General features: G+C 39.9%; 1 protein-coding gene across 3 annotated transcripts in view; it reads right to left on the bottom strand.

Annotated features, from left to right (window-relative positions):
• Positions 1-21,952, bottom strand: part of SEPSECS (Sep (O-phosphoserine) tRNA:Sec (selenocysteine) tRNA synthase) — a 47,364-nt gene that overhangs the window by 9,852 nt on the left and 15,560 nt on the right. For 2 of the 3 annotated variants that reach the window (XM_064286005.1, XM_003411293.4), the window contains 2 exons: positions 17,914-18,043; positions 17,690-17,781 (listed from right to left, as the gene is read on the bottom strand). The exons of the other annotated variant lie outside the window; for it this stretch is intronic. In XM_064286005.1, coding sequence (XP_064142075.1) covers positions 17,690-17,781; positions 17,914-18,043 — 222 coding nt within the window. The remainder of the gene's footprint in view (positions 1-17,689; positions 17,782-17,913; positions 18,044-21,952) is intronic. 3 annotated transcript variants of the gene reach the window in all.

Genomic DNA, 21,952 nt, shown 5'->3' with positions numbered 1-21,952 from the left:
GAGTCTAAAGCATGTAGATGACTAATCCCATCTTTTCTTAGGTAAAGATTAAGAGGAAAATTTTTGCCAGGTTTATGAGTTATTAATGAATCTACCACAAACTTTTCTTACCCATGTCCACACAGTATTTTTCATATTCTGAACTTAAAAAAATTTTTTAAAATGATAGCCAATTAAAATTTTTAGAATATTTTATAAAATTAATTCTCAGGGATCAGAATTATGAAATCCCAGAGCACTAAAATAATTTTTATTTTTATTGTGCTTTAAATCAAAGTTTACAAATCAAGTTAGTCTCTCATACAAAAATCTATATATACCTTGCTATATACTCCTACTTGCTCTCCCTCTAAAGAGACAGCATACTCCATCTACTCTCTCTTTCCATGTCCATTCAGCCAGCTTCTGACCCCCACTGTCCTCTCATCTACCCTCCAGACAAGAGCTGCCCACATAGTCTTATCTGTCTACTTGATCCAAGAAGCTCACTCCTCACCAGTATCATTTTCTATCCCATGCTCCAGTCCAATTCCTGTCTAAAGAGCAGGCTGTGGGAATGGTTCTTATCTTGGGCTAACAGAAGGTCTAGGGACCATGACCTCCAGGATCCTTCTAGTCTCAGACCACTGAGTCTGGTCTTTTTATGAGAATTTGAGGTCTGCATCCCACTGCTCTCCTGCTCCCTCAGGGATTCTCTGTTGTGTTCCCTGTCAGGGCAGTAATCGGTTGTGGCCCAGGCACCATCTAATTCTTCTGGTCTCAGGCTGACGTAGACTCTGGTTTACGTGGCCCTTTCTGTCTCTGCTACAGCTGCTAACCAAAGGGTCGGCAGTTTGAATCCACCAGGCGCTCCTTGGAAATCCTATGGGGCAGTTCTACTCTGTCCTATAGGGTTGCTATGAGTCAGAATCGACTCAACGGCACTGGGTTTGGTTGGTTTTTGGTTCTGTCTCTTGGGCTCCTAATTACCTTGTGTCTTTGGTGTTTATCATCCTCCTTTGCTCCAGGTGGGATGAGACCAGTTGATGCATCTTAGACGGCTGCTGGCTAGCGTTTTAAGACCCCAGATTCCACTCTCCAAAGTTGGATGCACGATGTTTTCTTAATAGATTTTATTACGCCATTTGATTTAGATGTCCCCTTAAACCGTGGTCCCCAAACCCCCGCCCGTTACACTGGCCTTCAAAGCATTCAGTTTATTCAGGAAACTTCTTTGCTTTTGGTTTAGTCCAGTTGTGCTTAACTCGCCTGTATTGTGTGTTGTCTTTCCCTTCACCTAAAATAGTTCTTATCTACTATCTAATTAGTGAAGACCCCTCTTCCTCCCTCCCTCCCTCCCCCCCTTAACCATCAAAGAATATTTTCTTCTCTGTTTAAACTGAGTTCTTATAATAGTGATCTCATGTGATATTTGTCCTTTTGCAACTGACTAATTTTACTCAGCATAATGCCTTCCAGATTCCTTCATGTTATGAAATGTTTCATAGATTCATCATCGTTCTTTATTGATGTGTAGTACTCCACTGTGTGAATATACCATAATTTATCCCTTCATCCACTGATGGGCACCTTGGTTGCTTCCATTTTTTTTTGCTATTGTAAACAGTGCTGCAATGAACATGGGTGTACATATTATCTGTTACTGTAAAGGTTCTTATGCCAAGGAGTGGGACTTCTAGATCTTATGGTAGTTCTATTTCTAGCTTTTTAAGGAAGCGCCAAATCGATTTCCAAAGTGGTTGTACCATTTTATATTCCCACCAGTTGTGTCGAAGTGTTCCAGTCTCTCACAACCTCTCCAACATTTATTATTTTGTGTTTTTTTGATGAATGCCAGCCTTGTTGGAGTGACATGGAATCTTATTGTAGTTTTGATTTGCATTTCTCTGATGGCAACGGGTTAATGGCTAATGATCCTGAGCATTTCCTCATGTATCTATTAGCTACCTGAATGTCTTTTTTAGTGAGATACTGTTCATGTATTTTGTCTGTCTTTTAATTGGGTTGTTTTTTGTAGTTGAGATTTTACAGTATCATTTAGAAACCCTGGTGGCATAATGGTTAAGTGCTATGGCTGCTAACCAAGAGGCTGGCAGTTCAAATCCACCAGGAGCTCCTTGGAAACTCTATGGGGCAGTTCTACTCTGTCCTATAGGGTCGCTATGAGTTGGAATCAACTCGAGGGCAGTGGGTTTGGTTTTTTGGTTTGAACCTCAATGTCTTCTTTAGTAAAGTGCTGTTCACATCCTTCGTCTATTTTTTAATTGGGTTATTTGTTTCTTGTAGTTGAGATTTTACGGTATCATTTAGGTTTTAGGGATCGGGCACTGATCAGAAATGTCACAGCTAAAAACTTTTTCCCAGTCTGTAGGTAATCTTTTTACTCTTTTGGTGAAGTCTTTGGATGAGCACAGATATTTGATTTTAAGGAGCTCCCAGTTGTCTAGTTTCTCTTCTGCATTGTTAGTAATGTTTTGTATAGTGTTTAAGCCATGTATTAAAAAAAAATTAGGGCTCCTAAATTATCTCTATTTTTTCTTCCATGATCTGTATCATTTTAGACTTTATACTTAGGTCTTCGATCCATTTTGAGTTCGTTTTTGTGCATGGTGTGAGATACGGGTCTTGTTTCATTTTTTCTGCAGATGGATATGCAGTTATGCCAGCACCATTTGTTAAAAAGACCCTCCTTTCCCCATTTAACAGACTTTGGGCCTTTGTCAAGTATCAGCTGCTCATATGTGGATGGGTTTATGTCTAGATTCTCAATTCTGTTCCATTGGTTTACATATCTGTTGCTGTATCAGTACCAGGCTGTTCTAACTATTGTGGAGGTATAACAGATTCTAAAATCAGGTAGAGTGAGGCCTCCCACTTTGTTCTTCTTTTTCAGTAATGCTTTACTTATCCATGCCCTCTTTCCCTTCCATATGAAGTTGGTGATTTGTTTCTCCATCGCACTAAAAAAACGTCGTTGGAATTTGGGTTGGAATTGCATTTTATCTATTGATCGCTTTTGGTAGAACAGACATTTTTATAATGTTAAGTCTTCCTACCCATGAGCAAGGTATGTTTTTCCACTTATGCAGGTCTCTTTTGGTTTCTTGCAGTAGTGTCTTATAGTTTTCTTTGCATAGATCTTTTACGTCTGGTAAGATCTATTCCTAAGTATTTTATCTTTTGGGGTGCTATTGTAAACGGTATTGATTTGGTGATTTCCTCTCATTGGAGTCTATGAATTTCTTTATTCCATCCTTCATGTCTTCTATAACCCAGGGTATTATTCAGTTTCCAAGTGTTTGATTTCTTTGCCCTGCTTTTTCTGTTATTGATTTCCACTTTTATGGCCTTATGGTCAGAGAAGATGCTTTGTAATATTTTGATGTTTTGGATTCTGCTAAGGCTTGCTTTATGACCTAATATGTGGTCTATTCTGGAGAACAGTCCACATGCACTAGAAAAGAAAGTATACTTGGCTGCTGTTGGATGGAGTGTTCTGTATAAGCATATGAGGTCAAGTTGGTTGACTGTGGCATTTAGATCTTCTGCGCCTTTACTGAGTTTCCTTCTGGATGTTCTGTCCTTCACTGAAAGTGGTGTGTTGAAGTCTCCTACTATAATTGCGGAGCTGTCTATCTCACTTTTCAATGCTGTTAGAGTTTGTTTTATGTATCTTGCCATCCTGTCGTTGGGTGCATAAATATTTAATATGGTTATATCCTCCTGGTATATTGTCCCCTTAATCATTATATAGTGTCCTTCCTTATCCCTTGTAGTAGATTTAACTTCAAAGTCTATTTTGTCAAAAATTAATATTGTCACTCTGGCTTTTTCATTCTTGTTTGCCTAATATATCTTTTTCCATCCTTTGAGTTTTTGTTTGTGTCTCGAAGTCTAAGGTGTGTCTCTTGTAGGTGGCATATAGACAGATTGTGTTTTTAATCCTTTCTGCCACTCTCTCTTTATCAGTGAGTGCATTTAGTCCATTTACATTCAGCATAATTATGGATAAGTATGAGTTTAGTGCTGTCATTCTGATGTCCTTTTTTGTGTGTTGTTGACAATTTCTTTTTCCCACTTAATTTTTTGTGCTGGGTAGATTACATATTGTCTTTTCCTCTTATTCGTTGTTGATTTTGTTTCTGCTGAGTCTCTATTTTTTTCTTGTATTTTGATGAGTAGGATTCTCAGTCTCCTTTGTGGTTACCTTAGTACCTACCCCTATTTTTCTATGTTTAAACCTAACTTTTATTTCTTTATATCGCCTTGTCTTCCTCTCCATATGAAAGACCTATAACTACATTTCTCAGTCCCTCTTTATTGTGTTAATCTTGTCTTCTTTTACATAATAACATCGCCGTGTCCCTGTTTTGAGCGTTTTTTTATCTTGATTTTTGTGATTTCCCTGTCTGGGTTGACATCCGATTGCTCTGTCCAGTGTTCTAGTCTTGGGTTGATACCTGATATTATTGATTTTCTAACCAAAGGACTCCCTTTAGTATTTCTCATACTTCTGGTTTGGTTTTTATGAAATCCCTAAACTTCTGTTTATCTGGAAATGTCCCAATTTTACCTTCATATTTGAGAGAGTTTTGCTGGATATATGATTCTTGACTGGCAATTTTTTTCCTTCAATGCTTTACATAAGTCACCCCATTGCCTTCCTGCCTGCATGGTTTCTGCCGAGTAGTCCGAGTTTATTCATACTGACTGGCCTTTGTAGGTGGCTTTTCATTTATCCCTGGATGCTCTTAAAATTCTCTTTATCTTTGGATTTGCCAAGCTTGATTATAATATGTCTTGGTGACTTTCTTTCAAGATCTACTTTTTGTGGAGTTCGACAAGCATCTTGGATTGTTATCTTCTCATCTTTCATGAAATCAGGGAAGTTTTCTGCCAACAGATCTTTAATAATTCTCTCTCTATTTTCTGTTGTCCCTCTCTGTTCTGGTACTCCAATCACTCGTAGGTTATTTCTCTTGATGGAGTCCCACATGATTCTTAGGGTTTCTTCATTTTTTTAATTCTTTTATCTGATTTTTCTTCAAATATATTGGTGCCAAGTGCTTTATCTTCAATCTCACCAATTCTGCCTTCCACTTGCTCAATTCTGCTCCTCTGATTTTCTACTGAGTTTCTATTTCTGTAATTTTATTGTTAATCTTCTGAATTTCTGACTGTTGTCTCTCTACAGATTCTTGCAGCTTATTAAATTTTTCATTACGTCCTTGAATAACCATATTTTAATTTCTTCAACTGCTTTATCAGTGTGTTCCTTGGCTTGTTCTGTATACTGCCTGATCTCCTGCCTGACCTCGTTCCTGATGTCCTTAAGTCTTCTGTATATTAATCTTTTGTATTCTGCATCCAGTAATTCAAGGCAACTACATCCAGAAGATCCCTTGATTCTTTGTTTTGAGAGCTGGTTGAAGTGATCATGGTCTACTTCTTTATGTGGTTTGATACTGATGTTGTCTCTGAGCCAACTATAAGTCACTGTATTAGTTTATTTTATGTTTGCTTACTGTACCCTAGATTCTTGCTTTGTTTTGCTTTGATATGCCCAATTGCGTTGCCTGAGTGAGTTACCTTGATTATTTTTGCCTTTGAAGCTCTGACATCCTGTTCCCAGATGGCTAGAGCTGTTACCAGGTATATCAGCCTAGGAGTTCATTCACTTTTCTTGTACAGATTCAGCTCAGGTGTCCAGTTAGCTGGTCATCAAGTGTGTGGTACAGGCTCTGTCCTACAATCTTAGAGGGTCAAAGGTGATTGGTGTAGGTACCGGTATCTGGTTGCAGCAGGGGGTCATGCTCTGAACAAGTCAGGGGGCTGACAACCGTCCCGACTATCTGTGAGGAAAGCATGTCCCTGTTCCCTAGAACACACAAGTGGTTAAGTTCTGCAGCCAGACCATCAGCACCCAATGCTTTTGGTTATAAGCACTGTGAGGTACCAGTTATCCTCAGACCCCTGTCGTGGGTGGCTGGGTGACCTGAGTGGAGCCACCAGTCCTTAGGCCTCTGATGTAGGTAGGTGAGGACCCTGTTTAATAAGCAAAGTGGTACCAAACATTACCCACCTCTCCACCACACAGCTAAAACAGTTGCAGTCTGCCAACAAGGGCCTATTCTCCTGGAATCCACGCACACAGGTCCATGCAAGGGGGAAAGTTATTCAAAGTCCATGGACCATTTATGCCTGGATAGGAGTCACTTCTGCCCTGAGCTCCCCAGGTTAGCAGAGCTGGCAAATTATCTTTTCCCCTACTTGTGAATTTATTACTTCTCCAAGGCCAGAATGGCTCAGGGCACTCAGCAGGGCCTATCTCAGGTCAAGAGAAATCAACAGCCACTGAAGGCGGCTTGGGGGCGGAGGACGCAGTAAAATATTCTAAGGAACTTAGGCTTTGCCAAAAATGCCATTCTTCTCTGGTTCCGGAGGTGTGAGCAGGCTGTGCAGCTGACTGTTTCTCCCTGAGGTAACTGCGGCCGAGTGCTACCACCAGCTCACCACGGCCACTCCTAGGAATGGTGCCTGAGGGATCCCGGCGATTCAGGTCCAGCAACTCCTCTCCGTTTCTGAACCACCTCTCCATCCCCCTGCTGCTCGGTCTGTTTTCTAACTTTGCCTTTGATGTTCAGGGCTCCTAGCTTGTCATAAATATAATCATTTCACTTGTTTTTTCGGGTCTTTGTTGTAAGACGGATCACCAGAAGCATCTGGCTACTCTGCCATCTTGGCCCTGCCTAAAACAAATTCTTTTTATATTTGAAAAAAGGTAACACATCCACGTCTGTCGTATCTAAAGAAAAAAGCTATCAATAAATGTAAGTATTACATACGACGAGCTTTTTCTTTTGTCACTGAAGAGTGTAGAGAAATACTTAAGGAGGCAAAAGTCAACACCAATTGCAAATACGGAAACACAATTTGTTGTAGATATCTTTTCTAAGACCTATGGAGATTCCCTGGCCCTGCCTTCTTAAACTAATATTCCTACCCTCACTTCAGAAGGTTAAAGAATAATTAAATGGAACAAGAAATCAACAGCTTTTCCTGCAACTAGAACAAAATCTTTTAATACCACGGCACTGTTAATGAGCAGTAGAATGTCTAGGTTTCATTTGTACATTTTCATCTCCTTATGAAGTAACTAGGTCAGTGATTTAAATACTCTATCATTTCTAAAAAGCAGTCACATATTTTCCTTTACATATTAATTGCTGATTTTTCTTCATCTATATTATTCCCAAAGTCAGCCTGCAACTGTCCAATTCTCTCTTATTCTCAAATTCACCAGCCTTTCGTAAGCAGAAATAAATCTGATAGTCAGAAAATGCTTTTTGTAGACCCCTACATTGTTTCTTTAATGACAACAAAAACTACATCCACCCTTCATCTATCTTTCAGCATATATGAACGAAGCAAAGCTTTCTTCACTTTATACATTTAAGTGGCAGGGACCAATTTAAAATATTATTCTATCTACTTTGGCTGCCACAATAATTCACCAATGTGGGCACACTTGCAGAATCTGAGAAACCTGAAAAAACCTGACAAGTAGTTAATTTGTACTTGACTTAGCTATTCCTATAAAAGAGGAAATATTTCCTTAGTAACACCCCTAGAAGGTGCTTTTAAACTTACTGATGTATACTCGGCTATCAGAAAACTGAGATTTGTCAAATGTTTAATTTCTAATACTTTAATGAATTACTTTTAACCACTTCCATCAATCACTTGCTAATGCCACTAAAATTCAGTTTTAACTATACCTAATATCAGGATAAAAATCTTTAGGCTGTAAAGATAATACTAAGGCAACTAAATCTCCTATATCACTAATATGAGAGTAATCTTGCAAAAGGAAAAACATTTGTGAGTCAAGTTCATACCCACAGGCAAATACAGTTATCTCTACTCTGGTGAAGTGGTTATGATAAGTAATCTAATAACCAAGGAAGCTTTAAAAATCTTAAATGCAATACGCTTACTGAATTCTATAATATTCTATGTATTAAGGTCCTAAAAGTTCTCCCATTAATATCACTACATTTCTAAAAAATATTGGTTAGTAGACTAGACCATTATTTCCTACACAAATACTTAGCTAAGCAGTTTCTTACCTGATATATTAAAGGTACTACAGAACCTGCACTATTTTTTGTTACGGCTAAATCTATAACTGACATTTATTATAAAATACTTCTGTAAAGGGAGAAATTTATAAGCACCCCAAGCAAATGTATATAGAGAGATCTTACTTAGAAGGAATGAAATACTATTGATTTTCTATGTCCTTTGTGCTGTATTTAACTTGATTTTAAAAGACTTTTCACTAGAGATAAGCTGAACTGTATACTTGAATGCTAATGTCAGCTGTATTTCTAGAATAAAAATACAAAACTTTATACCATAGTTCAAGATGTTAACGGAAGAGAAGTTGAATTATATTAAGCATTGTCTTCTTCATGGCCTTTTGCAAACTGATTTGTAGTCATGAAGCCCAACATCTAGCTTATCCCTCCCCCGAACACCCCGGAGATGCACATTCACTAAATTTTAAACAAAAAGGTCTTATTTAATCATGTCTTTTGAAACATAACTGTTTCACATTACAGGATAAGCTGGAACTGGAGCTTCACATACTGTTAGGGTATGTCTCCTAAGGCAGGTAGTAAACCACAAGTGAAACATTACCAAGCAGTTGGAAACCCTGGTGGCACAGTGTTTGAGAACTACAGCTGCTAACCAAAACGTCGGCAGTTCAAATCCACTGGCCGCTCTTTGGAAATTCTGTGGGGCAGTTCTACTCTGTTTTACAGGGTCTTTATGAATCACAATCAACTCAACGGCAATGGGTTTTAACAAGTAGTCTAATATTTCGATGGTAACATGGCTGGATGGATAGACAACAGACTGCAGGTACACCTTGAAACACACAGATGGCCGTATCTGTGGGTATCTGTACTAAATACAATCGCTGCCATCTATGACTGTGGACAGCTGAAAGGATCCACGCACACTCGGCAGTCTCTGCATCAGAGGCTAAAGCTTTGCCTGGCCTGCAAGCTCATCTACTGGCGAGGCCCCATGCCCTGCCTGAACTGAAGCTTTTGTTCAGATTCATCTACTTCACTTTCAGGACTGCAAAATCTACAGCGTTTCCAAACTTAGCTCTGTCACAGGATACTGTCTGAAGTGATGTGTCTGATGTTCTTTAGAACTCAGTTTGTCCTCCAAGCTTCGGCTCATAAATTCTAGTCACTGGAGCAACCACTCTGCCGTCATTCATTTTCTGCAGTTGTCCAATTCAGCAGATATTTGCAACAATAAATGACTGCCTCTCTGCCCCGTTCAGCAGAACACTCTTCTGAAAGTAAAGCTAAGCAGAATAATGGTCTTCCCTGGACACAAAACAGAAGTAAGGATAAACCTCTCAGACTGATCGTTTTTGCATAGAGAAACTCAAAGAATGGCTTCTTATATTTTAACTTCCTTTCTTAAAGGCCTCGGGTTAAATTCATGACCGTTTGTCCCCCCGATGAAGCAGATGTGTTGATCAGGAAGGGGCAAAGGGCAAAGAGGCTCAATTCACACACAGAGTTCCACTCTCTCAGAGCCTTTCACCCTTCTAAAAAGAAGGCTTGAGAAGGAATGGCTTCAAGCTGAGTTCTTGTCTGCCTCTACTGTGCAAGAGATAAAGCCTTTTCTGAAGAGTATACCCAGATGCAATAACCCCTAAAAATATCATTGTGGTGAATAAGGGCACAGAATTAAAAAAAAAAAAAAAATCTAAGTTTTCTTCTAACACTCCTTTTATAGTACGCAGTCACACCAATAATATAAAAAGGAGCTGTCAGTGATGGTGTATAAATAGCCCTGGCTAGGGCATAATAGCTTTGCCTCAGCCTCTCCAGAGCTAAACCAATAAACTATCACAATTCAATTTTCACAGCTCAAAAGTAAGTCCATTTAAACAAAAGAGGCCCTTACTTCTACAACGAATCTAATAAAAAACAGTATTTATGCTATGTATATACAATTATGGCTTATGGAAAACATCCACATTTTTCATCAAAAACACTTGCCTGTTGAATGAAGTTGTTAAAGACCAAACTTTTATTCAACTTACAACACAGAGTTCTCAAGTAAGCATTTTCATAATTACTACTATGGACATTTCCTAGTCTAAGTAAATTCTATGGAGAGAATTTTAAATAAAATCAATTCATATAATAAAGCCTTTGGGGTTTTACACCCCTCCAGAAGACAGAATGGTGGGCATGAGACAAGCATTTCCTGGCTCAAATGCCAAGCACAGAGCAGGTGATCCCCCCATCGGTGACAGACGAGTGTCTGGAGCAGTGAGAAGAAAATGGTAAGACAGAAAGCTCAGAGGCTTTAGCTTCGTATAGCCCTAGGTCTCAACAGCAGTTTTGTCACTTATATGTGGGCCTCGGGCAGGTACGTAACTTCTCTGAGCCTCAATTTCACCTATAAAATGGAGGTAATACCTACACATCATAAATCTGCTCTGAGTATTATGTGAAAGAATGAATATAAAGAACTGAGCACAGCCCTGGTGACGAAGTGGTTAAGAGCTCAGGCTGCTAACCAAAAGGTCAGGCAGTCCGAATCTACCAGCCACTCCTTGAAAACGCTATGGGGCAGTTCTACTACTGCCTTATAGGGTTGCTGAGTCAGAATCGACTCGACAGCACACTACAACAACAACAGCACAGTTCCTGTATTACAACAGACACTCATAAAAATGTTATCTCCCTACCCACCTGCTTTGTCCTTATAACTAACGTTAGGTAGCAGGACTCCTAAAGACACATGCTAAAACACTACAGCTATAATCCTGCTCTTGTCCTGCCCTATGTCTGTTTACTCTCTATATCTAGATCAAAGGAAAGGAACAAAATTCTGAATCCTACAAAGAGAGTTATCTCTTGACATTCAATTCATGAATACCACTGGGACATAAAATTTCTCCCATAAAGTGCTTACCCAATGGTCAATAAAGAACAAAGTCCCAATGAAAAGCAGAGCTGGGCTGCCTGGGTAGGCACCCTGACCTCACCCCTACACCTCTACTCCTTACTGACCTTGCTCCAGTCACAGTGGCTTCTTTGTTGATCCTCAAACACCCCCTAAGCTTCTACCTTAGAGTCTTTGTACTGACTTTCTTTCTGCCTGAAACATCCTTTCCCATCTTATGTACACACTCCCTCAAACTTCAAGTCCACGCAAATGTCAGCTTCTCAACGAGGCCTACCCTGACCACTGCATTTACAGAAAAAAGCAATGTGCAACAATACGACATCTCCAACTCCCCTTATTTTATTCTTTTTTTCATAACACTTTTCACCTTCAAGAAACTTTATCATGTTTATTATGTTTATAGCTTATTGCTGTTCTTCCCCATATGCAATGGAAGCTCCTACAGAGCAGATATCTTTGTTTAATTTGATTGGTATATCCCAAGTTCCCGAAACAGTGTCTGATACATCAGAGATGTTCAATAAATATTTAGTAAATTGAACTGAATTGAATTAAACTTATCCCATACTCAACTTTACCTACTTTGAAACAAGGGTCTATACTTTAGACTGTGCTATTTTAACTGTCCTTGTCATCGATCGGAGCCCTGGTGACACAGTGGTTAAGAACTACAGTGAGTTATGGCTGCTAACCAAAACGCTGGCAGTTCAAATCTACCAGCCGCTCCCTGGAAATCCTTTTGGGCAGTTCTACTCTGTCCTACAGGGTCGCTATGAGTCGGAATCGACTCAATGGCAACGGGTTTGGTTTTTCTGGTTTGTCTTTGTTCTGAGGGGTGACCAAGAAAGCCTAACAGAGGTGGAAATGTTATGAGGTGACATGAAACTTAAGAGGCCATATTCTTAGGCTGAATTCTCTAGAGGAACAAAGCCAGTGAAGTGTACGTATGTCAATATAGAGAGAGAGATTTATTTCAAGGAAATGGCTCACAAAGCTGTGGAGGCTGGCAAATCCCAAATCCAGGGGTCAGGCGTCAGTCTGGAGGCTTCTCCTGACTCATGTGGTTGCCGGGGCTGATGAACCCAAAATCAGCAAGTCAGGCAGAAGGCTGCTGGCTTACAGCCCAAGAACCAAAGATCAGAGGATGACGCGTCGCATATAGGATCGAGAGTGAGCAAATTTGCCAACGCCCATATATACTGGATGCAGGCCACACCCCCAAAGAAAGTACCTTTACCTTAGATCACAAAATGGAGGAGAATAACATACCACTGAGAATCATGGCCTAGCCAAGCTGACACATAACATTAACTACCACAGCACAGTCTTAAGAAAAATTTCAAGCTTGTAAAATGTCTGATTAGTAAATTACCAACATATCTCACACTAGATTACTAAATCACAGACCAATTCCCGTAATTATAATGCCCAAGCCCAGGAAGCAGCTCTTTTAAGGGATATTCTGTAGTCCTTTAGAAGCAGAAATGGTCTAAGATATCAATTTAATTATTTCTTTCACAATGAGGAAATAAAATAGGAGAGTTCCAAGTAGCTTTTCTAGGATCAAACAAATAATCAGAAGAAAGCTAAGGCCCAGTGGCATCTGATACAACTGACTCTCATGTGAACAGATGATGGGTTTTCCTCAGGTATAAACAATGTCTTCATCTGTCATACAGAGATGGTTCCCTGAATGATCTGCTGAGGCCTTCTCCTGGCTACAGAGTTCCTGGGTAATACAAATGGTTAATGCACTTGGCTGCTAAATGAACGGCTGGAGGTTCAAGCCCACCCACAGACATTTCAGAAGAAAGGCCTGGCAATCTACTTCCAAAAAATCAGCCTTTGAAAACCCTGTGCAGCACAGTTATACTCTGACATGCACGGTGTCACACACGGGGTCGCCATGAGTCAGAAAAGACTCATGGCAACTGCTTTTTTTTTTTTTTTTTTTGGTACTCTTGCCTAAAACCACAATAGTTACTTCACAGAGTTTATCAAGCTCGAGTTTTATTCCTGTTATGTGAATTTTTAAAGTAGGTTTATTGAGACATAATTTATCTATGATAAAAAGTCAGGTGTCCACATTTCAGGTATCCACTTCTATGAATTCTGACAAGCATATAAAACACACATATGTGTAGAGAGACAGAGAGATAGATATGTTGTTGTTCTTAGGTGCCATCGAGCCGGTTCCGACTCAGAGCGACCCTACGCACAACAGAAGGAAACACTGCCCGGTCCTGCACCATCCTTACAATCGCTGTTATGCTTCAGTTCATCGTTGCAGCTGCTGTGTCAATCCACTCTGTTGAGGGTCTTCCTCTTTTCCACTGACCCTGTAGTTTGCCAAGCATGATGTCCTTCTTCAGGGACTGATCCCTCCTGACAACATGTCCAAAGTGTGTAAGACCCAGTCTTGCCATCCTTGCTTCTAAGGACCATCCTGGTTGTACTTCTTCCAAGACAGATTTGTTCCTTCTTTTGGCAGGCCATGGAATATTCAATATTCTTCACCAACACAATTCAAAGGTGTCAATTCTTCTTCTGTCTTCCTTATTCACTGTCCAGCTTTCACGTGCATATGATGAGACTGAAAATACTATGGCTTGGGTCAGGTGCACCTTAGTCTTCAAGGTGACATCTTCGCTTTTCAACACTTTAAAGAGGTCTTTTGCAGCAGATTTACCCAACGCAATTGGTCATTTGACTTCTTGGCTGCTGCTTCCATGGCTATTGATTGTGGATCCAAGTAAAATGAAATCCTTGACAACTTCAATCTTATCTCCATTTATCACGATGTTGCTCATTGGTCCAGTTGTGAGGATTTTCGTTTTCTTTATGTTGAGGTGCAATCCATGCTGAAGGCTGTGGTCTTTGATCTTCATTAGTAAGTGCTTCAAGTCCTCTTCACTTTCAGCAAGCAAGGTTGTGTCATCTGCATAACGCAGGTTGTTAATGAGTCTTCCCCCAATCCTGATGCCCCGTTCTTCTTCATATAGTCCAGCTTCTCGGATTATTTGCTCGGCGTACAGATTGAATAGGTATGGTGAAAGAATACAACCCTGGTGCACAGCGTTCCTGACTTGAAACCAATCAGTATCCCCCTGTTCTGTCCGAACAACTGCCTCTTGATCTATGTAAAGGTTCCTCATGAGCACAATTAAGTGTTCTGGAATTCCCATTCTTTGCAACGTTATCCATAATTTGTTATGATCCACACAGTTGAATTCCTCTAAATAGTCAATAAAACACAGGTAAACACCTGCTTTCAGCCAGGATCCATCTGACATCAGCAATGATATCCTCAGTTCCTCGTCATCTTCTGAAACCAGCCTGAATTTTTGGCAGTTCCCTGTCGATATACTGCTGCAGCCGTTTTTGAATGATCTTCAGCAAAATTTTGCTTGCATGTGATATTAATGACATTGTTCTATAATTCCGCATTCGGTTGGATCACGTTTCTTGGGAATAGGCATAAATAGGGATCTCTTCCAGTCAGTTGGCCAGGAAGCTGTCTTCCATATTTCTTGGCATACAGGAGTGAGCACCTCCAGTGCTGCAGGCATTTGTTGAAACATCTCAATCGATATTCCGGCAATTCCTGGAGCCTTGTTTTTCACCAATGCCTTCAGGGCAGCTTGGACTTCTTCCTTAGTACCACCAGTTCCTGATCATACGCTACGTCTTGAAATGGTTGAACACTAATGCTTTTTGGTATAATGACCCTGTGTATTCCTTCCATCTTCTTTTGATGCTTCCTGCGTTGTTTAATATTTTCCCCATAGAATTCTTTACTATTGCAACTCAAGAGACAGAGACATAGATAAATAGATAGATATACCCATGTACCCACTCCCACAATCAAGACACAGAACATTCCATCACCCCATCCCTACTCTGTCCCTATATTTGCTGACTTTTCCAGGATGACATATAAATGAAACCATAGATTATTTAGCCTTTTTCATTGGCTTGCTTTCATTTAAAATAATGCATTGAAGATTCATCTATATTTCTGTATATATCAATAGTTCATTCCATTTATTGCTGAGTATGGGTATGCCAGTTTATACCTTCACCAGTTGACGGACATTTGGGTTCTGTCCAGATTATGGCAATTATCAACACAACTACTATAAATATTAGAGTGTAGGTTTTTCTGCAAAAATAAGTTTTCATTTCTCTGGAGTAAATACTCCAGAGTGAGACTGCTGGTTTATGAGGTAAGTATACGTTTAACTCTGTAAGAAACTGCCAGCAGAGTTGCTGTACAATTTTCATCCCCAACACCAATGACTGAGAGTTCTAGTTGTTTGAGATCTCTGCCAACATTTAGTACTGTCAAGTTTTTTTTTTTTTAATAATAGTAATTCTAATATCTATGTAGTGATATCCCACTGTGGTATGCATTTGCATTTCACCAATGACTAATGATGTTGACCATCTTTTCATATATCACATAAATCATAAGAAATAGTCTGACAATAAAAACTATACAATTATTTTTCCATGAACTAAATTAGTGGGGAGGAGGGAAGTCAGCCAACATGACCAAAGCAAGGGAAGACACTGAGGGTACACAAGATTAAAAGGCAACGACAGTAAATACTATAACATACACAATCCTGCAACAACAGTAATAACAAACAACTTATGAGTAGATACATAAATACGTATGCAGAACGGGGGGGGACAGTGTATGGGCGTACACCCACATGTATATACAGGTCTGACTGTGGATATTTCTACATACATATTTGTCAAAGTACAGGGTCAGCCAAAAAGAGGAAGACCCTCAACAAAGTGGACTGACACAGTGGCTCCAACAGTGAGCTCAAGCATAACAACTGCTGTAAGGATGGTGCAGGTCCAGGCAGCGTTTCGTTCTGTTGTGCACAGGGTCGCTATGAGTCGGAACCGACTCAACGGCACCCAACAACGACAACATTTGTATGTGCTGCATGTATATTCGTACATACGGTAGAGCACACAGGGGACACAGCCATAGGAAACTTCCTAGACATAACCAAACACCTCACAGGACTAAATTACTGGCTTTGAAGGCTGGGGACCATAGTTTCAGGAGGCATCCAGGTCAACTGGCATAACATAATTGATAAAGACAATGTTGCACATCCTACTTAGATGAGTAGTGACTGGGGTCTTAAAGGTTTGCAAGCGGCCACTGAAGATACAACTATTGGTCTCTTTTCATCCAAAACAAAGAAGAGTGAAGAAAATAAAAGACGCAAGGAAGCAACTGGCCCAAAGGACTAATAGATCACAAGAACCACAGCCTCTACTAGTCTCAGACCAGAAGAACTAGATGATGTCAGGCTACCACTACCGACCGCTCTGACCAGGATCACTATAGAAGTTCCCAGTCAGAGTGGGAAAAAAATATAGAACAAAATTCAAATTCATAAAAAAGACCAAACGTACTGGTCTAATACAGAGACTGGGGGAAGCCCTGAGACGGTGGCCCTTAGACACTCTTTTAACTTGAAACTGAAGTCACTTCCAGAGATCACCTTTCAGCCCAAAAATAGACAGGACTATAAAATAAATAGTAACGCACGTGAAGAAAGTGCTCCTTAGGACAATCGACTATATGAGACCGAAAGAGCAACACTGGCCCAAAAGCAAAGACGAGAAAGCAGGAAGCAGCGGGAAAACCAGGAAAATGGAAACACGGAACTCAGGGTGATAATGGGGAGAGTGCTGACACATCACAGGGACTGCAACCAATGTCACGGAACAATTTGTGTATAAATTATTGAATGGGAGACCAGTTTGCTCTGCAAACCTTCACTTAAAGCACAATAAAAATAAAATAAATAAATTGAAGAGGGAAGGGAAGCTGGGGTAAAATAGGGCATAAAAATTTTCAAACTGTTAAGTATCCATTCTCAGGCTGTTGTGAGGATGTATGAGATAACAGATATGATAATTGTTCTTAAATATGTGAAATACTATTACAACTCCAAAGAACTACTGCTGCTACTAACTACTGGAAAGTTAGATACAAAATTTCCTGGGACCTCCCAGATAGGAGAGGAATAAAGCATCTGAGTCTGCCCTGCCCTACCAATGCTGTCTCTGTCTACAATTCTTGAGTTGTCCTGAATGAAGCTAGTTTTCAGTGCTGGAAACAAAGCTGAGTTTTCAAGCATAAAAGGTCATTTTCTTTTCATAGCCAACAGGACAAATGAGTTTAGCATTCCAGGAAAGGCAAGGGATAGGTTTATCATTTTAGAATGAGAAGCTGGCCAATTCCTGACCAGGTTCTTCCTCTTGTACACACATAAACAAGTTTTTTTGTTTCCAAAAACTAAAAGGAAAAGAATTTAATTTTCCATTTGTCTTTCAAAAGCCTCGATCTTTAAGTGATAAGTGAACTGAATTTTACTGAACTAATGAGAATCTTGGAAGTGGGAGTTTCTCAAAAAACAAAAGCAAAATCACCTAAGATTCCTCAGAATCTGGATAGACAAGGATGACAATGACTAATCAAAAACCACCTAGGGTGGTCCCATATCTAAGTAAATCCCCTGGGATAATACCAAATAGCTACACTCCCAGTGTGATAAACCAAAAGGCAAAAAACATCGATGTTTTGGAGCACCATTCTAGTCAATAGTATTATTGTTTTATGCCTAAAAAGAAAGCTTACCTTTCTTTCTTTTAATAGCTTCTTATAGCCATTTGATCCAAGTGATAATAAAGTCATAAGGACGTCTAAAGAAGGTGAAGCTGAAGCTCTTCCTGAAATAAGGATGAACAAATCACATTGAAAGGGGAAAAAAGTTTTGGAAATTAAGATTTATTATAGTAGCCTATGTACAAATGAGTTTTCGTTTGTTAGTTTATTCTCTGAAAAGTAAGTGATTTATTTACCTGGATACATCTTGCTGATTTCTTGGATGAAGGAATCATTAAAACCAGCAATTATAGCACCACCTACTGGAACCATAAAATTTTTGTCCAAGCTCTGAACAAAAGCATCTATTCTACCAACTCGAGCTCCCTAGAATCAAGGAACATGCAGTAGGACATATCAGTTGTTAGAAGAACATCAGACAAGCCATTTCTATTAGCAAATAAATTCTCTTAGCACAATTCATAGAAACCAAAAACAGAAGATTATTTTCTCTGTAACAGTGCCAATAAAATGCTTTTAAATATTTAACTCAGTTTTTAAATGGCACTCCTTATATTTGGAACAGCACTTAGTAGTTTACGACCTGCTTTCATACATAAACCATGTAATCCTCACAATAGCCCTGTGAGGCAGGATTTCAGTATCAGCTCAGGCGGGAACTGTATTGAGACAGAGCTTTACACATTAAAATGAGGTAAGAAAGAGAGGATTTCTTGTGTGCCTCCCATCTGTGATCTTCTATTTGACACTCATTCTTAACGGCAGATCCTGTAACTATTAACTAGTCTGAAGAAACACTGTCAGTGAGTTCAAGAGTAAACCCAAGACACCAGACCCATGGCTGTCGACTTGATTCCAACTCATGGTGACCCCACGTTCAAGGGTGGCTACACATAATCTAATGGACTCCAGCTACCCAAGCTGCCAATCAGTTAGTTATACATTTAAGTAGCTTTCTTTGGTGCCTGGACAATGTTACCTGCATGACCACTTAAAGCAACAAATGCAGCTCCTACCAACACTCAGGTAACAAAAAACTAAATTTTATTCTTAACATCAACTGATGCAAATTTTATTTGTATACTCTTCGCATATTCAAAAGCAATGTTTTTGCATAACTCATGCTTCCTGATGTTATAATCTTGGATGATCTCATTCCACTGCAAATGAGCTTCAAATGAAAATCTACTATTCTGGTGAAAACTGAATACTTACCTACTAGAAATGTAAAACTAAATTCTGGTCCCCACCCAACACAGTGTATGACCTTCTTTCTAATGTGCTTCAATTTTCTCCTCTTAAAAATAAAGATGCTATCTAAATTTCAACTAAGATAGTTTTTTTTTTTTCCCCTTATCTGTAGCCACACAGTTTCAATCTGTATTCACTATCTACATTTCTCTTAATATTATAACCGCATTTGACCTTCATCGTCACACCTTCTCTCCACATCCGTATCTCAGGAAGAACAGAAGGAGCAGATAGCTGGTCTAATCTAAGAGACCAGATCCTGACAGCAGGCAGAAGCAGCAGAAACAGGCAAGGGGAGCAGACTTCTTGGGAGGCGATCACATGATTGTTCCAATCTTAACCTTCCCCTCTTACTCTTTCTAATTTCCTAATCAAGTATTATCAGAGAAAATCCCATCATATCGCACCCAAAACACAGAGACACATGTAAGACTAATGGAATAACTGCAAACATGCAAAGTAGTAGCACTTCAAAATAAAATAGAACAGTCAGAGCTGATTTTTACTGCCATCTAAAACTTTTCACAGCTTCCTGAGAGAAACACGAGCCTAAACTGGGAAGAGGAGCGCTAATAGAAAAAACAGTACGACAGGCATTGCCAGAACTCCTTCATCACTAAAATACAGAAAGCATTCAAAGGGTAGCACACCCTGTAGGGAGGAAACAAACAGGTCGGATCCAACCTCAGGAATGGTATATAGACCTCATTCCACACACTAAAGTCAGAGGCTACTCAATGAGGAGAAAAACCACCGCCAAAAAAAAATAAAAAACCCCACTAGAAAGACGGAAGAGCTTACACAGAGTAGTAAAGAGTTGCCGTTTGTCAGTTCATTCATTTGCCCATTTGTTCACAGGACAAATATTGGAGCACCTGTAAGCTGCCAAACATTATTCCGGGCTCTGAGGATAGCAGCAGTGAACAAAACAGGCCATTAATTGTTCAGGTAATAATTACTACCAGAATTTATTAAGTGCTATGCGTCAGATGGAAGTCCTGGTGGTGTAGTGGTTAATATGGCTGCTAACCAAAAGGTTGACAGTTCGAATCTACCAGGTCCTCTTTGGAAGCTCTACAGGGCAATTCTACTCTGTCCTGTAGAGTTGCTATGAGTCGGAATCGACTTGACGGCAACGGGTTTTGTTTGGGTTTCGTATGTGTCAGGCACTGTTATAAGCACTTTACATTTGTAACTTATTTAACTCCAACAACAACAAATGGAGGTAGATGCTACTATAATACCTATTTTACAAATTAGAAAAGTAAGGCACAATGAAAAGAAGCTGCCGAAGATCAAACAGGTAGTTAACAGCATAGCTGGGTCACCTAGGCAATTAATGACAAGGATTAGAATCTACGTAATCTGGAAGAAGAGCCCAAGTCTAAGAACTAAAATACTGCTCCTACAGCACTTCCGTTCTTCTAGCTTTAAAAAAAAAATTGCCACCAAGTCAACTCCAACTCACGGCAGCTCTGTCTGTGTCAGAGCAGAACGGTGCTCCATAGTTTTCAATGGTTGATTTTTTTCAGTAGATCAGCAGGTCTTTCTTCTGAGGCACCTCTGGGTAGACTGGAACCTCCAACTTTTCACTTAGCAGCCAAGTGCACTAGCCATTTATACCATCCAGCTACTTAGGCCTTGGAGTCCCTGAATCCTCATTTTTTCATACCTCCCATCTGATCCACAAGCATGCCCTGTAAACTCCACTCCCAAAATACACGTGAACCCAACCATTTCTCACCACCTTTACGGCTGCCTCCCTGGCCCAAACCACCATCTGCTGCACCTGGGTTGCTACAACAGCCTTCTACTCCGGCCTCCCTACTATTCCCTACAAAGCAGCTAGAATGATGGTTTAAAAATGTAAATCCCACGTCACTTTCCTACTTAAAGCCCTCCAGTGGCTGATGGTCATACCAAGAATCAAACCCCAAATCCTTAATACACTTCTACCACTGTTCAACTCGTTCACTCTAGTCCAGCCATACTGGTCTCCTTGCTATTCCTCACATGCTAAGCACACCTCTCAGAGTATGGGCACTTGCTGTTCCCTTCTGTCTGAACTCTCTCTCCAGACAGCGGCATGGCTCACTCGTTCACACCATTCAGGGCTCTGCTCAAATGTTAGAGAGAGAGGCCTTCCCAGATCACTATGTAGTCTGATCCCCGCACCGCCCCCCCCCCCGCCCCCCGCCAATTCCACAGCATTTATCAAGATCTGGCGTACTTGTTTACTGTCTGCTTCCCCACAAAAAACATTATGCTCCATGACGGTCAGGATTCTCTTTCATTCACTACTACATCCCCAATGCCTACCCTGGCGCCTGGTACATTATGTGGAAACCCAGTAGATATCTTTTGAAGGAACTGGCAATTAGGTCTGTGAATAATAGCAGTAACACCTACTTCTCTCAAATTCCTAAAAAGTGTAGCTGCTGCTTCCACATTTTTGAGTCTTTACAATCTACTGACTCTAAAATAATTAATCGTATATATTTTTGCAACTCTACTCCATCCCTCCCCATTAATCTGTCCTAGCATCCATTTTCCATGCGTATCCTAAATTAGTCATTGTTGTATATAAACAGAAGTATGGGTCCTTCAAAGCTAGCTTTCCTGGGGACTATATAGTGTGCACCAGAGTATTCTACATACTTGGCATTAAGTCAATTTGGGGCATCTCCCTTAAAAAAAGAATTCTGAAACATTTTAGTTACAGCTCTTCCGTCACTGACTGCTGGAGTACGGCAATACAATTTTCTCGTGAAAGGACTTAAGGTTTTAGTGCTTTGTTTTTTAAAAGGAAAATATGGGGTTTGGAGTTGCACTGAACAAGACGGACCATTTTGTAGTTATGGGGCCTTGAGCAAGTCACCTAACCCCACCAGTTTCTGTTTCTTCATGTTAGAATGCAGACAATAAGAAGTACACCTTAAATTGCTAGGATTAAATTAGTAAACATTAAAAATCTAGCCAGATGCCTGACATATGGTGAGTACTTATTAAACAGTGTACATTTTA

The sequence above is a fragment of the Loxodonta africana genome, chromosome 5 (genome assembly GCF_030014295.1).
Source record: "Loxodonta africana isolate mLoxAfr1 chromosome 5, mLoxAfr1.hap2, whole genome shotgun sequence".
Taxonomy (NCBI): Eukaryota; Metazoa; Chordata; class Mammalia; order Proboscidea; family Elephantidae; genus Loxodonta; species Loxodonta africana.
This window is presented reverse-complemented; position numbering and strand designations above follow the sequence as displayed.